General features: G+C 37.1%; 1 protein-coding gene across 1 annotated transcript in view; it reads left to right on the forward strand.

Moving 5' to 3' along the window:
• The window catches only part of alpl (alkaline phosphatase, biomineralization associated), a 29,176-nt gene extending 16,757 nt beyond the window's left edge, over positions 1-12,419 (forward strand). The window contains exons 4-12 of the mRNA XM_026932911.3: positions 1,095-1,210; positions 2,399-2,573; positions 7,090-7,265; positions 7,492-7,632; positions 7,950-8,019; positions 8,111-8,245; positions 9,815-10,006; positions 10,086-10,205; positions 10,510-12,419. Coding sequence (XP_026788712.1) covers positions 1,095-1,210; positions 2,399-2,573; positions 7,090-7,265; positions 7,492-7,632; positions 7,950-8,019; positions 8,111-8,245; positions 9,815-10,006; positions 10,086-10,205; positions 10,510-10,778 — 1,394 coding nt within the window. The 3' untranslated portion in view covers positions 10,779-12,419. The remainder of the gene's footprint in view (positions 1-1,094; positions 1,211-2,398; positions 2,574-7,089; positions 7,266-7,491; positions 7,633-7,949; positions 8,020-8,110; positions 8,246-9,814; positions 10,007-10,085; positions 10,206-10,509) is intronic.
• The last annotated feature ends 1,416 nt before the right edge of the window (positions 12,420-13,835 follow it).

Genomic DNA, 13,835 nt, shown 5'->3' on the forward strand with positions numbered 1-13,835 from the left:
ACCAAATCATATGCTTTGCTTTTGTGTGACTGATAGCGAAAACTGCATAAGTTTCATTTGTGCAAGGGTGTCTATCTTCCGAGTAGTAGTTTTATATCATAGATCTCTTAAAATGCTGAATACTAGTCCTAAAGATGACTTTTTACCTATTTTAATGTAAAGCAGGCCAAAGACAAGAAAATGCAAATAAAAAAATATATTCCAGTGACTCATTTAAGAGCAATCTGGGTCACTGCTGAAAATGTTAGCATTCTGCATTAAAAACAATTCACAAACTCCAAGGAAACTTTCTATCTTTTACATAAACCCTATCTTTCACAGAAAATCATGTGGTTATAATTATTTTAGGCATCCAAGAAACGCAGAAATCAAACTTAATCCAGTTTAATAGATGCACTATGGCAGAATGTATTTTTGTGTGCAATTTTGCATAGAGTAGCACTAACCAAGTAGTGTAACCATACAGCATACCGCATCTTACCATTTGAGACGAGGCTCTCAATTTAACACTCTCTGTGTGTTGAACAATACGTGAGGTGTTAAAAAAAACTTTTACAATGAATCAAGCCCACACTCCCTCCTCTGAAAAAGTAGCTTTGGTTTTATCAGAAGAGACTACAGGGGTTTAAAACCAGCTAATTATTAATAGTAAAGCAGCAATGGCTACACAAATTGCACCAAGTCTTTAAGGTCTGGTGTATGGGAGTATATTGGCTTCCTGGTAAGTTATGACTGTGTGAAAAGGGAAGAATATTTCTGTTAATTTGGCTTCCTGTGTGCAATGGTCTTACAGCCTTCCTACTTATTACTAAGTATCTTACTATTACAAGTTTTCGCAAAACTTGAAACTCCAAATTGGGTTATTTGTTAAAACCAAGATCCCTCTAATTTATTTTTGCTTCGATAATAGACATAGGTCAGTGGTTTATAATTGCAAGGATGTTGACATCCAGCCCATAGACGGATGCTTTGTATTCTGCCTCCGTTATTTTTTTGTCTTGTCTGCCAAATGATTTTAAGTAACACATAAGCATGCTATTATAAACATGATATGGTGAGTCACAGTGAAAACTAATGGTCTAAACTGTGTCCAGGTATGGGTGTACCTACAGTGACAGCGGCGAGGATCTTGAAAGGACAGCTGAGCGGCCACTATGGAGAGGAGGGTCAGCTGGAGATGGACAAATTCCCCTACGTGGCCCTCTCTAAGGTGCGGCACCACACCTCTTTGTCCTGTCATTGCTTTCCTTTGTGCTCCTAATCCATGCTGTGACATAATCGACCTTGTTGGTCACTGTTCATGTCTGTTAAATAAAGCAGATGAAAACAAACTGGATACCACAGTGAGGACGTATTTTCTCAGAAACACGCAGGGTCATTATGAAGTCTGAGTGTTAATCAGTACGTCTGACCTGCCTGGGTATATAATAAGGATGTGTGCAGTCTCATCACAGCACACCATTTAGTTTTCAGTCACTCAGTCATAGACTGTCAGCCTGGAGCACTTAGACAAAGGTCCAAAAGTGTACAAATCAGCATTTTCTTTTACAGTGTAAAGTACTATAAATGTACAGTAAATAAAATAAATTGTAAAATGTATTTACAGGTAATTACTGTAGGTTTTTACAGTATATCACAGTATGTTTCCTGTAATATACTGTTCATTTAAAATAAAATATAATCCACTACATTTGCTCATTTGGCTGATGTGTTTATTCAAAGTTACTTATAATTGAGACAGGATACAAATGAGCAGATAAAGGCTAAGGATCTTGCTCAAGGATCCAACAATGGCACCTTGGTGGTGCTGGGATTTGAACTTCCAACCATCAGATCTTTAGCGCAAAGCTTTAACTTCTGAGCCAACACTTCCCTCAACTAGTGTACACTGAGTCAACCACCATAACCGTCAGTATTTTACCAAAGTTTTAGTAGCATATAAACATAAAAAGTAAAAGGCGCTTTGTGTTTTCCTAAAATAGTTGCTAAAATAAAGAGCAGAGAAACATTCCTCTAGTTTGCAGATGTTGACAGAAAGAATGTTTTTACCGTTCTAACTCCCACATACAAAACATTAGATATCTGCTTATGTATTGCATTTTCTGGTATTTTCCCATAAAACCAAAATATTGCTCTAAATTGCCCGATCATTTACAGATTGATTTCCTGTAAAATAAAAGTTTTTACTGTGTACATAACAGAATAATGTGATCTTATTTGAAAAATATCAGAAAATATAGAAAAATTATATATATATTATATCTGATACCTATACTTGTATTCTTTATCTGTATCTATTATTATTCCATCTGAGCGTAAACACCAGCTCACTCTGGCATTAGCCCAACATCCAAGCTTTCTTATTTCACAAACATTCACAACCAGCTTCTTTCTGTAGACCTACAACACGAACGCTCAGGTGGCAGACAGCGCTGGCACGGCCACAGCATACCTGTGTGGCGTGAAGGCCAACGAGGGCACGGTGGGTGTGAGTGCAGCAGCTGTGAGGGGCCAGTGTAACACCACGCAGGGCAACGAGGTCACCTCCATCCTTAAATGGGCCAAAGATGCAGGTGTGTGCCAATGAAAAACTCAACCGAAGGCAAACAAAATGAAAAGAAAATAACAGAGAGCACATGAAGAGTATCTAGTAGTAATGGAGAGAGATGTTTTTCTATTTTTTTAAAGCCTTTGCATAGGAAACAAGTATTTCACATATATTTCTGATGTACAGACATTATCCACTCTGTAATCCCTCTTTCCCTCTCCCAGTCTTTGCAATATACACTCACCGAACACTTTATTAGGAACACTTGTACACCTACCCATTTATGCAATTATCTAATCAGCCAATTGTGTGTCAGCAGTGCAATGCATAAAATCATGCAGATATGCGCCAGCAGTTTTGGGTAATGTTCACATCAACCATCAGAATGGGGAAAAATGTGATCTCGGTGATTTTGATTAGTAAGTGATTGAAATTGAAAGTACAAAGGCAGTTACTGAATTCTGGTTCAACATCTTTAAGTCTACTTACTAGGGTTGGGCAGGATGATGATATAATATCGATATTGTCTTAATTGAATTCACAATATACTCTTCTGAGATGGTGCAGGTATAGCAGTTTTTTAAAATGTCAATGACAAAAACATCCTCTATAAACACCCACTATACATAATATATACATATATATTGCAAAAGTATTCAGACCCATTTTTCTCATGACCAATTTTCTCATATTACTGAATTTCAAATGGTACACTGAAATTTCATTCTGTTTGAATTTTTATTTAAAACACTGAAACTCAAAAAAAATCAAGGTGAAAGGTGACATTGGATCTATGTTTGGAAATATTTTTAAGAAAAATAAAAAACTGAAATATCTTGCTTGCATTCAAGTATTCAACCCCGGTGCTGTGGAAGCTCCCAGTTTACACCGATAAAAGAAATTGCCCTAATGAGGACATAGTTACCTTACCACTGGCACTTGTGAATCACAAGTTTCTATAATATTTTCTGGATAAAATCCCCATTGTCGAAGGCTCATTGATCAGGCTGTGAATCTGAAGGAAAATGAAGACCAAAGAGCATTCTACAGAAGTTAGAGAAAAAGTAATACAAATGCAGATTAGTGAAAGGGTACAAAATAAGATCCAAGTGTTTGGATATCCCAGTGATCACAGTTGGATCAGTAATTAGGAAGTGGAAACTGCATCACACCACTCAGTGCTCAGACAAGAAGGAGACTTGTGAGAGAAGCCGAAGAAAGGCTAACGATCACTTTGAAGGCACTACAGAGTTCGGTGGCTGGGAGTGTAGTAATCGTGCACCAGTCAACCATACCTAGACACCTGCATAACACTGGCTTGTATGGGAGGGTGGCAAGAAAGAAGTCATTACTCAAAAAGTACCATCAAGCATGTCTGGAGTTTACCAGAAAGCATGAGAGACCCAGCTGCGATATGGGAATGAGACCAAGATGGTGCTTTTTGGCCAAAACTCAAAGCACTATGTGTGGCACAAACCTAAAACTTCCCATGCCTCCTGACACCCCCTCCCTACAGTGACACATGGTGGTGGCAGCATCATGCTGTGGGGATGCTGCTCATCGGCAGGGATTGGGTATATTGTTAGAATTGAAGGAAGAATGGATGGAGCAAAATACAGGACAACTGCAAGAGAACCTGCTTTAGTCTGCTAAAAAACTGAAGCTTGGGAGGAAATTCACCTCAGCACGACAGTGATCCCAAGTACAAGACCAAAGCAACATTGGAGTGGCTCGAGAACAAAAAGCTAAATGTCCTACAGTGGCCCAAGTCCTGATCTCAGTACTGTGGCACTATTTGAAATTTGCAGTCCACAAATATCACCCAACCAACCTGAACAACCTGGAGCAAATTTGCCAAGAAGAATGGACCAAAATCACTCCAACACTGTGTGCAAAGCTGGTACATACATATTTCAAAAGGCTTAAAACTGTTATTGCAGCAAAAGGTGGCTCTACCAAATATTAATGTGTGAGGGTTGAGTATTTATGCAAGCAAGTTATTTAATTTTTTTTAATTTTTCATAAAATATTTCCCAACATAAGTCCAAAGTTAACTTAAATTATTGATTTTGAGTTTCATTGTTTTAAATAAAATATCAAACAGAATGAAATTTCAATGTACCATTTGTAATTCAGTATAATTGCTCAGGGGTCTGAATACATTGGAAGGCAAGGCATATATATGCACACTGATCAGCCATAACTTTTGCAGGGCACAGTGTGTGTGTGTGTGTGTGTGTGTGTGTGTATAAATATATAAATGCAACACTACTGTTTTGCAGGCAGATTTTTAGCAAATCTATATATCATGATACATTGTGTTTTGTACAAATGTGTCATATTGCCCTGCCCTACATTTACTACCATTTTGAAATTACCACGAAGAACTTTTATATGTTTTATATATAAAACTTTTATATGTTTATAGTAAGTTTACAGTTTATAGTGCTCATGTTTGCTTTGTTCATGCAGATGAAGGGAAGGATTTTTCTTATTTCTCAAAAAGCAGGCTTGTTGCAAAATGATCATTGTCACAGTAAAAACATGTGCTAAATGGATAATTAAAGAAACGCTTATAGTAGCAAAGGTACTAAAGGAAGTGCAGCATCCTAACAGCTCATTCAAACATGAAATATAAAAATAAATGAGTCATTTTATAAGGGAGAAGCCCTTTGTCATGGTTGCGCCGAATACAGCGCAGAACTTTATTACTTTTCAGCCCCAGCATGTCACATGACCATGTCCTATGTCTCAATGATTACTCACACCTGTTCCAGGTTACTCTTAATAAGCACCCCTATTTACCAACACTTTGCTGGAGCAGAGGTAAAGGAAGCCAGTAGAGTGGAATTCGTGACATGTCTGAACACGTGATAGACATGAAAAGAATGTGCATTCAAAAACCTGGCATGACACTCAAAGGGCACAGAGGACAGAACAGCTAATGTCCTGTAGGAACAGTGGTAGCCGGATATGACTAGAGAGCTCCTCATAGAGCTAGGAACTACAATGGATATAAAAAGTCTACACACCCCTGTTAAAATGGCAGGTTTTTGTGATGTAAAAAAATTAAACCAAGATAAATCATGTCAGAACTCTGGTTGCATAAGTATGAACACCCTTTTATAATTGGGGATGTGGCTGTGTTCAGAATGAAATATTCACATTTAATTTCATATTCTAATTATCAAGCAGCTGTCATCAATGAAATTATTCTGATTAACCCCAAATAAAGACCTGCTCTTTCTGTAGGATTTTCTTCACATCTTCTTGGCTTCATCTGACTCCTGAAGGCATGGTCTACAAATACCATGGCAATACAATAAATGTAGAAAAGGTTCTGATATTATTTATCTTGGTTTAATTTTTTTTACATCACAAAAACCTGCCATTTTAACAGGGGTGTGTAGACTTTTTTATATCCATTGTATGTAGTGTACGTGAGTGAACTAAGAATTAATATAGAGCGCATTTGAGTAATGCAGTGTGTACAAGTCTAATGATTTTGCTAAATTCATTACATAGAAGGTAAATAATTAACTAAATGCACAGAGGACCATAGCTTTGTTCCAAACACCACTAAATCATATTAACTCATATCATATCATATTAATTTATTCCCAATACTGTCCAATTCCAAGTTTGTAATTACACACAAGTAAGCAATATAATTAAAGAAAATGATATGAAACATTGGAAGTCAATCACAACTGATATTGTGCAGAGATGGAACAAATTCTTACAAACACTAAAACCTGCGCTGCACAACTGAAATATTTGTCTTGATATTAATATGAGCTCAGATCTCAACAGGCGGTGTTGTTAATTAGACATAAAGGCCCTGATTAACTGAAGGGCCGTGAGTGTAAAAACGTGTGCAATCTTGTTAAAACCTGGAGGATGGAGGATCACGTCTTTCATATGAGCAAAATAGCAGGTCTTGTCCATTGTGTTTGTTTTAATACCATGGTTCTAAAATTGGGGTCTTTGGAATCATAGCCAGGGGAACTGTGATTTCGAATATTGCTACACTGGTGGAAATCACAACCCGCAGTTATTAAAGTTATTATATATTATTGAGTTTTGTCTTGAAGCAAATGACAATTTTAATAAAAAATGTGTTCTGAGTGAAAGGGATTAAAAATACAAAGATCTGGGGCTTCAATAAATAGCCAAAAAATATAGTGAATGTGTTAGAAGTAGAGATGTATGTGAATCATCAGTTATGTGTCCTTTTTTTTGATAATTTTAGTCATTGCCTTTTAAATCAATACATTGATCCAAATCATCAGATTGTTCCACCCCTAGTTAGACATACAAATAAAATATTTTAATAAAATATATGGCTTCACAACAGTCAAGCAAATATTGCTTAAAGTATAGATTAGGATAGATTTAAATTTCATGAGGATTTCAGCTAAAATGTGTTCTTGAATAATTAGTGTCCACAAAAACTTTGTGTCACTTTTTAATAAATGACGTACCAAAAACAGACCCTGTGGTCATACAGTTGTTTGCACCCTGTTGTTTGTCCTCATCAGGGAAATCTGTGGGCATCGTAACGACAACACGAGTGACCCATGCCACCCCGAGTGCAGCGTATGCCCACTGTGTGGACCGTGACTGGTATTCAGATGGAGATATGCCTGCTGAGGCAGTGCAGGAGGGCTGTAAGGACCTCGCCAGACAGCTCATTGAGAACATTCCCAATATTAATGTGAGCCCATGCACCCTCTTTATTTCCCTTGATAAGCGGCTTATGTGGTTAGTCAATTACATATTAATTTATACTGCGTAATTTTGATTTAACTGGTGGAGTATTGGAGTATATTTGGAATGCCACTCCAAAAAGTATATTTGAAATGGTAGATAGGTTCATGATTGCTTCCTTTTTAGTTTTTGCCCTTTAGTTTTTGATTCTTGCCTTGGGTACGGGTGGACAGGTAATCATGGGTGGTGGACGGAAGTACATGCTTCCTAAAAACATGTCAGACGTGGAATACCCCAGCGAAAAGAAGCATAGTGGGACACGCAAAGACAGCCGAAATCTGATCCAGGAATGGACTGACAGAACAAAGGACAAGGTGAGAGAAACATGGGAGTTTGAATCCTGAATCCTGAGTTTTTTTTAAATCTATCTCTTGTTTCTTCGATTTTTTCAGGCAAAAATGTTTCTGCTTTTCATTTTCTTCTACTTTTGCTGATGCTTTGCAAGACATTTTCGCTCTTTATACTAGTCGTGGTTCACTGACTGTCTGGTTCTGTAGAGCTTGTTAGTATTACCACATGAACAGCAAATCTTTCAGAGGAATTACATCACTGATTTAGCCACAAATCCCTCATAAGCAGGAGGTTTATTCCACATGCAACATAAAAGGAAATAACTTTTTTTGTTTCACAGAGGGGTCTCTATGTTTGGAACAAAAGGGAACTCCTTTCAATAAATCCCTCTTCTGTTGACTATTTACTGGGTGAGATTTTCACTTGCATGCTTTATCCAGAGTTTTTAACAATGCTGAGGTGTTAAAAATCTTCCCTCTGTTTCTTGTATCGATGTTCTAGGGCTATTTGAGCCAGGAGACATGCCTTATGACCTGGAGAGGGACAGCGACACTGATCCTTCCCTCACCGAGATGGTGGATGTGGCTATACAGATCCTGAGAAAAAACCCTAAGGGCTTCTATTTGCTAGTAGAAGGTGAGAGAATCATGGATCTTCAAGTCACCACATTTCACCATATACACGTTTCAGAATGTGTATATTTAGGGCAGGGTGATCCACCATAAGCATACAGTATACCAGGAGCTGTTAAATGGCAGATCGTGGACCCGGAAAAGTATTTCAGGAGACTGAAATGATTATTTAAAAAAATACTGCAGCAGAGCAGATAAATATATGAAAAAGTCTGGCTGTAGTTCAGCAGCTCCAATTTCATAAACATGAACCAGCATGGCTTCTGTAGCAGATCACATGCATATAGGCCTGTGTAAATTACTTAGCTGAAGGCAGCAGAGACTCAGACCAGAGACTAGCTACAAGGCTAGAGTCAGAAAGGGGAGAATCCTGACAGACTTTAATATAATTTTTATTTTATTTACCCTCTATTCAACTCCGTTCACCACTGCTCCAGCAAAGGGCTTTGCTTATAATATGGCAAAAAAGAAAGGTGATGACACAAACAGAATGTTTAAAGATGAAAGAACAAAGAAGTGTGTGTTTATTCTATCTTCATCGAATTCTCATCTGTTCAAGTGTCACTTGAATTGTACTATTTATAGCCATGAACAAATCATTAATGGTCAAGCATTGTAAGGTAACTGCTGTTGCCATTCAGGGAGTCTTTTATCTATTGAGTATCTATTGTCTATATAATGTAGTAACTAAAACCGATTTATTGTAAATAAATACACTCTGAGCACATCCTGGTGAATATTATGTGATTTTAAAGGATATCAGTTATTACAGCATCTTTGAGTGGCCAGTTTACCCTTTGGGTTTAGGATCTGGGGCATTTTGATTTTGAGGAGAGTAAATAGAAAAATGTAACAATGGACTGAGGAAATTCTATGATATTTAGACTTAGTAGTGCTGGGCTTCATAGCTGGTGAAGACTAACATGAGGAGGATCTATTTTTATAATGCACAACTTATGTAAAAAATTTTGAACATCACACTCTCAAAATTGTTAGACCAAGTTTTTTATTGCTGCTTTTTCCTTTTCTCAGGATGATTCGCAGAATCCTAAGCATGCAAATGACTTTTTCTGTCTATTTGTACTAAAAATTAGACGAAATTAAAGTATATTGTGAATTTTAAAATAGCAGGATATGTATCAGAGTTGTACAGCTATGGAATAAGATTTATTTTGGAAGCGTTGACTATACTTAATTGAAAAATTGAAACAAGCAAAATGTAGGAGTTTGTCTGCTACTGGCTTTCCTTGTCTGCTTCTTGCCATTTAATTTTATGCTGCTGGGATTTCAGATATGATTCTGACACAGCTCTCTTATATGCAGAGATAAATTCACATTGGCCAGTGAGGTTTGCAGTAATATGCCTATTCCTAGGACATAGGATGTGTAACAGAAGCCTTACAGTTTGCTTTTGAGATTTGAGATTTTTTACTCATTTAATACTTAAAAAGTACATTCAGTACATTTGACACAATTCTGATGCTATATGCTAGCTCTATTACAAAGTAGTGAACAGCGCACAAGGGTTAAGACGGCCATATCTAAGTGCCATAACTTCTCTGGCCCCTTGCAGGTGGGCGCATTGATCACGGACACCATGAAGGCAAAGCAAAGCAAGCCCTGCATGAGGCCGTGGAAATGGACCGTGCCATCGGTCGAGCTGAACTCCTCACCAGCATCCACGACACCCTGACTGTCGTTACCGCTGATCACTCGCATGTCTTCAACTTTGGAGGCTACACAGTGCGAGGAAACTCCATCTTTGGTTAGTGTTTGACTAGAATAAAGTACTCAGTGTTATTTAAGTGTCATTCAGACTTCCAACACTCAGTGCGTGTATGCAGGACTGGCACCAATGGTGAGTGATGTTGACCAGAAGCCCTTCACATCCATTTTATATGGGAATGGCCCCGGGTTCAAGCTCATCAATGGTTCCAGGGTCAACGTCTCCACTGTAGATTATCGTAAGTCATTAAAATGATCTGCTAAATGCTTGAACCTTTTAAAGAGAGTTTAGTTGTTAATATTCAGTAGGTGTGTATCTATCTTTTTACGACTTTTTTATGATTCTTGTCAGAGCTTTTTGAATTGTCTGTCTGTTGGAAGACATATAGGAAATGTCAAAATCTGAACTATCTTTCTGTAACTTTGTCTTTGTATCCTACTTTTAGTGTAACTTTAATTTAGTTTACTTTAGCATGCTCTAACCAAACCTTAAAATTGGATATAATGCACTGACATCCCTCTACGCTTCTCTCATCCTCATAGAGGAAAACAACTATCAAGCCCAGGCAGCCGTTCCGTTAAGCATGGAAACTCATGGAGGTGAAGATGTTGCCATTTTCTCCAAAGGGCCCATGGCACACTTGCTTCATGGAGTGCAAGAGCAGAACTACATCCCCCATGTCATGGCCTATGCAGCCTGCATCGGCCAGAACAAAGACCACTGCCCCTCGGGCAACAGCTCTGCTCCTTCAGCCACAACAGTCCCTCTCACTCTAGCTCTACTAATTGTAGTCTCTTGGTTATTGTGCTGAGCCCTCTGCTTTGCAAACTTACTTACAGATTTACTTAGAGACTTTATTATCTGAGTTCCAACTGATGGATTTTATATCATTTTTTTTAAAAACAGTGTCAATTTTTAAGTATCTTTGTACCTCATTTTACACTTGGGGATCACTGCTCACACATTTTGAAGAGATATATAGATGGATATATAGAAAGTGATATATAGATGAATGACTGACTTAAGACTGATAACATGAAAATGGAAAATTAATTTCTCCTGTAGTACATAACAACTTTGGCTTATTTTTTTAAATTAACATTGGCTTAATGCACTGTCAAATCGAAGCAAAAAAAAGCTGTTTTAAATTTAGTTGTTAAATGTTAGTCACAATTTCTTATTATCTACTAGATAGTATCTTAATTCCAATGCTCTAGCTGGTATTTTCAGGCTGTAGAGCTGTAGATACTCACCAATTCTATATAGTTTGAATGTTAATGATAATGCTTAATTATTTGTTGTTAGGAGTATAAAAAAATCTACCAAGACTATGATGGAGCTATGCACACAGTTTTCAGTGTGCTGGCATGTTTGTAGAGAATGATCTCAGATTTGAACTGTCATTATCCTCTCTATGACCTTAGTTGCCTCTGATTGTCACACCATGATTTATGGCCTTCAAATTTGCAAAAGGTTCTCTCTCTTAGTTCTCCTATAAGACTTCTCACAGCTGAAGCATTGACTTGACCATGAATTTTCTACTCTCAAATTTCAAGCACAGTTTCTTCAATTTTTAGTTGTTTTGACAATATGAAAATTACATCTGAAATCAGTCATTGCTCACTAATAATATTCTTGTTGATATAAAACTGTAATGATTGTCAGTGTGCATTCAAACCTTTTTTTCTCAAGGCACGCCTGTGTTTGTAAGTTTGTCTAGTCAGTGTCTAATTTGAATCAGCTGTGCTGGTGGTGGAAATGATCAAACACAGTGTACTGGTGTGTCTTGAAGAAGAGAAGTTTGGGAATCAAAGATGTGTTCTCACAAAATGTCAAAAATCTTTGGAAAAATTAACAATGAAATATTATTGTTATGTGCATTTATTCCCATGCCATATAGATTATTACAAACAAATAAACACATGATACGCATATAAAGTGTTTCTATCATACTCTTTTAGGTGGCCTAAGACCTTTGCACAATACTGTACAGTTACAATCCTCAGTATTCCCAGATGTTAAAGGATACCAGTCTAAATCAAATGTCCCAAAAATAATAATGTTTCCCTGTCCAAAAAGTGAGTCATGGTTTTTCTTCTGTACTATCCTGTGGAGGGTTCTTCATGAAAGAAACATTGCAGATAGGATTCTTTGATTAGATGGATCTTTTTTTTTAATGATGCCTGTAACTTTCTCAGTCATTCTAAGAATTGCCTTTGGCAAGTCTCTTTGCCCAGTAAATTGAACTGACCTGTGAAATGAGCTGTGTACGCATGTTTCCTAACCACTAGTATGTTGCTAGAGGGAATTCTATTAATGTGTTCTTGATTACAACAATAGGTATAATCAAACAATATTTGCATATTTGTCACAGACATGAAGATACTGGCTTTTTTGTGAAGTGAAGCACAATTATTGAAATAAATGAAGGCAGAATGGGCCAAAGGTTTCAGTACATTGTCTTGTTTTATTTTCACTCACTATCTAAATCAAGACTGAAAAGGGAAAGAAGAACAGTGAGCACATAGTTTGATTCCAAGGCAAATGCACACTGTATAGAGAGGAAGCATGAAAGTATGTTCTGCTCTATTTTGCCTGGTATAGGTTCAGTGTTGTCACTTCTGTAGTACGCACATAACCTTCAGGATAGACGAACATGATGAAAAAATAGAACGATAGAATAAAACTAGTTTTGGCTTTGGAGAAGTTATATGATCATAGTCATCAAAATGGAAAACTGGTAGGGGTTCTAAATGCCAAAAAAGACAAAAGATCAGCTGTGAAACTCCTCAAAACCTGCCCCTTAGTTAGAATGAAGACACATGGACTGGACTAAAAAAATGGTTTCTAATAATGGAATAAAAAACAATGTTGCCTAAGCTCATGGTCAATATGTGCACTCTACTACTATACCCCAGAATACGCCAATGGGCAAAAAACAGTGCTGCTGGAAAATAAGTAATTTTTAGATTCATAAATTATGACATAATTTATGAAATTTAATTGCAGAAAATAACTCCTGAACCAGATTTCTGGCAAGCTTTGTATACAATGTGACTGAGTAAGCAAGCTGAAAAAAAAAAACATGAATTGAATGTACAATTTTTTTTTTTTAAGTCAATAATTAAATGATTATTTTTTGGAGACAACAGCAGTGATATGCTTCCCTGTGTACAGAGCGGTCTGTCTGGGCTACACGTAGCAGCAGCTCTATAAATGAAGCAGAAATATGTGTACTCCACTGTTAACTTGTTTCCCACACAAATACTGAGAAAAAGACAAAAAACAGTGTCTCCCTTGTCCACTGCCTGAACTTTTTGAACTTTTCTTTTTTTTTTTTTCTAGCTTTTTTTTTTTTGTATTTGGTGTTGGAATTTCCTGAAACCTGGCAATCCTGTGCACAAGCTTCATACTCATACGTTTTCAGTCCTGAAGCACATACCTAGTCTCGACATGAAGCGTTCTGGCAAACCTTCTAGAGAAAAAACCTTCTAGTATCTGTATTCATTATCATTCATTATTATTATAGAATGCATTATCTGTTTCATCCCCTTAGTGGAAGAGACAACAAACACAGATGTTAATGTGTTCAGCTCTGGCATTCAGTGCTATCATTGTTTCATTACAAGAGATACAAAGGAGCCTAGACCTGATTCCTTGCCTATGCACCAAGCTTCTTCTGCAGGTCAGGTGACATTTCATTATGGTCTGCAAAGCTTGTGCGCTGTGTTATGAAAATATATCATCTCAGAATTATGAATGACTAAAATATCAATACTTTACTATAGATTTAATCAACCAGACAAATAGGAGGATACAGGATGTAGTGCGTGGTTAATTCACTTATTCATTGAATCAGTGCCTTTTT

The sequence above is a fragment of the Pangasianodon hypophthalmus genome, chromosome 20, assembly GCF_027358585.1.
Source record: "Pangasianodon hypophthalmus isolate fPanHyp1 chromosome 20, fPanHyp1.pri, whole genome shotgun sequence".
NCBI classification, from domain to species: Eukaryota; Metazoa; Chordata; class Actinopteri; order Siluriformes; family Pangasiidae; genus Pangasianodon; species Pangasianodon hypophthalmus.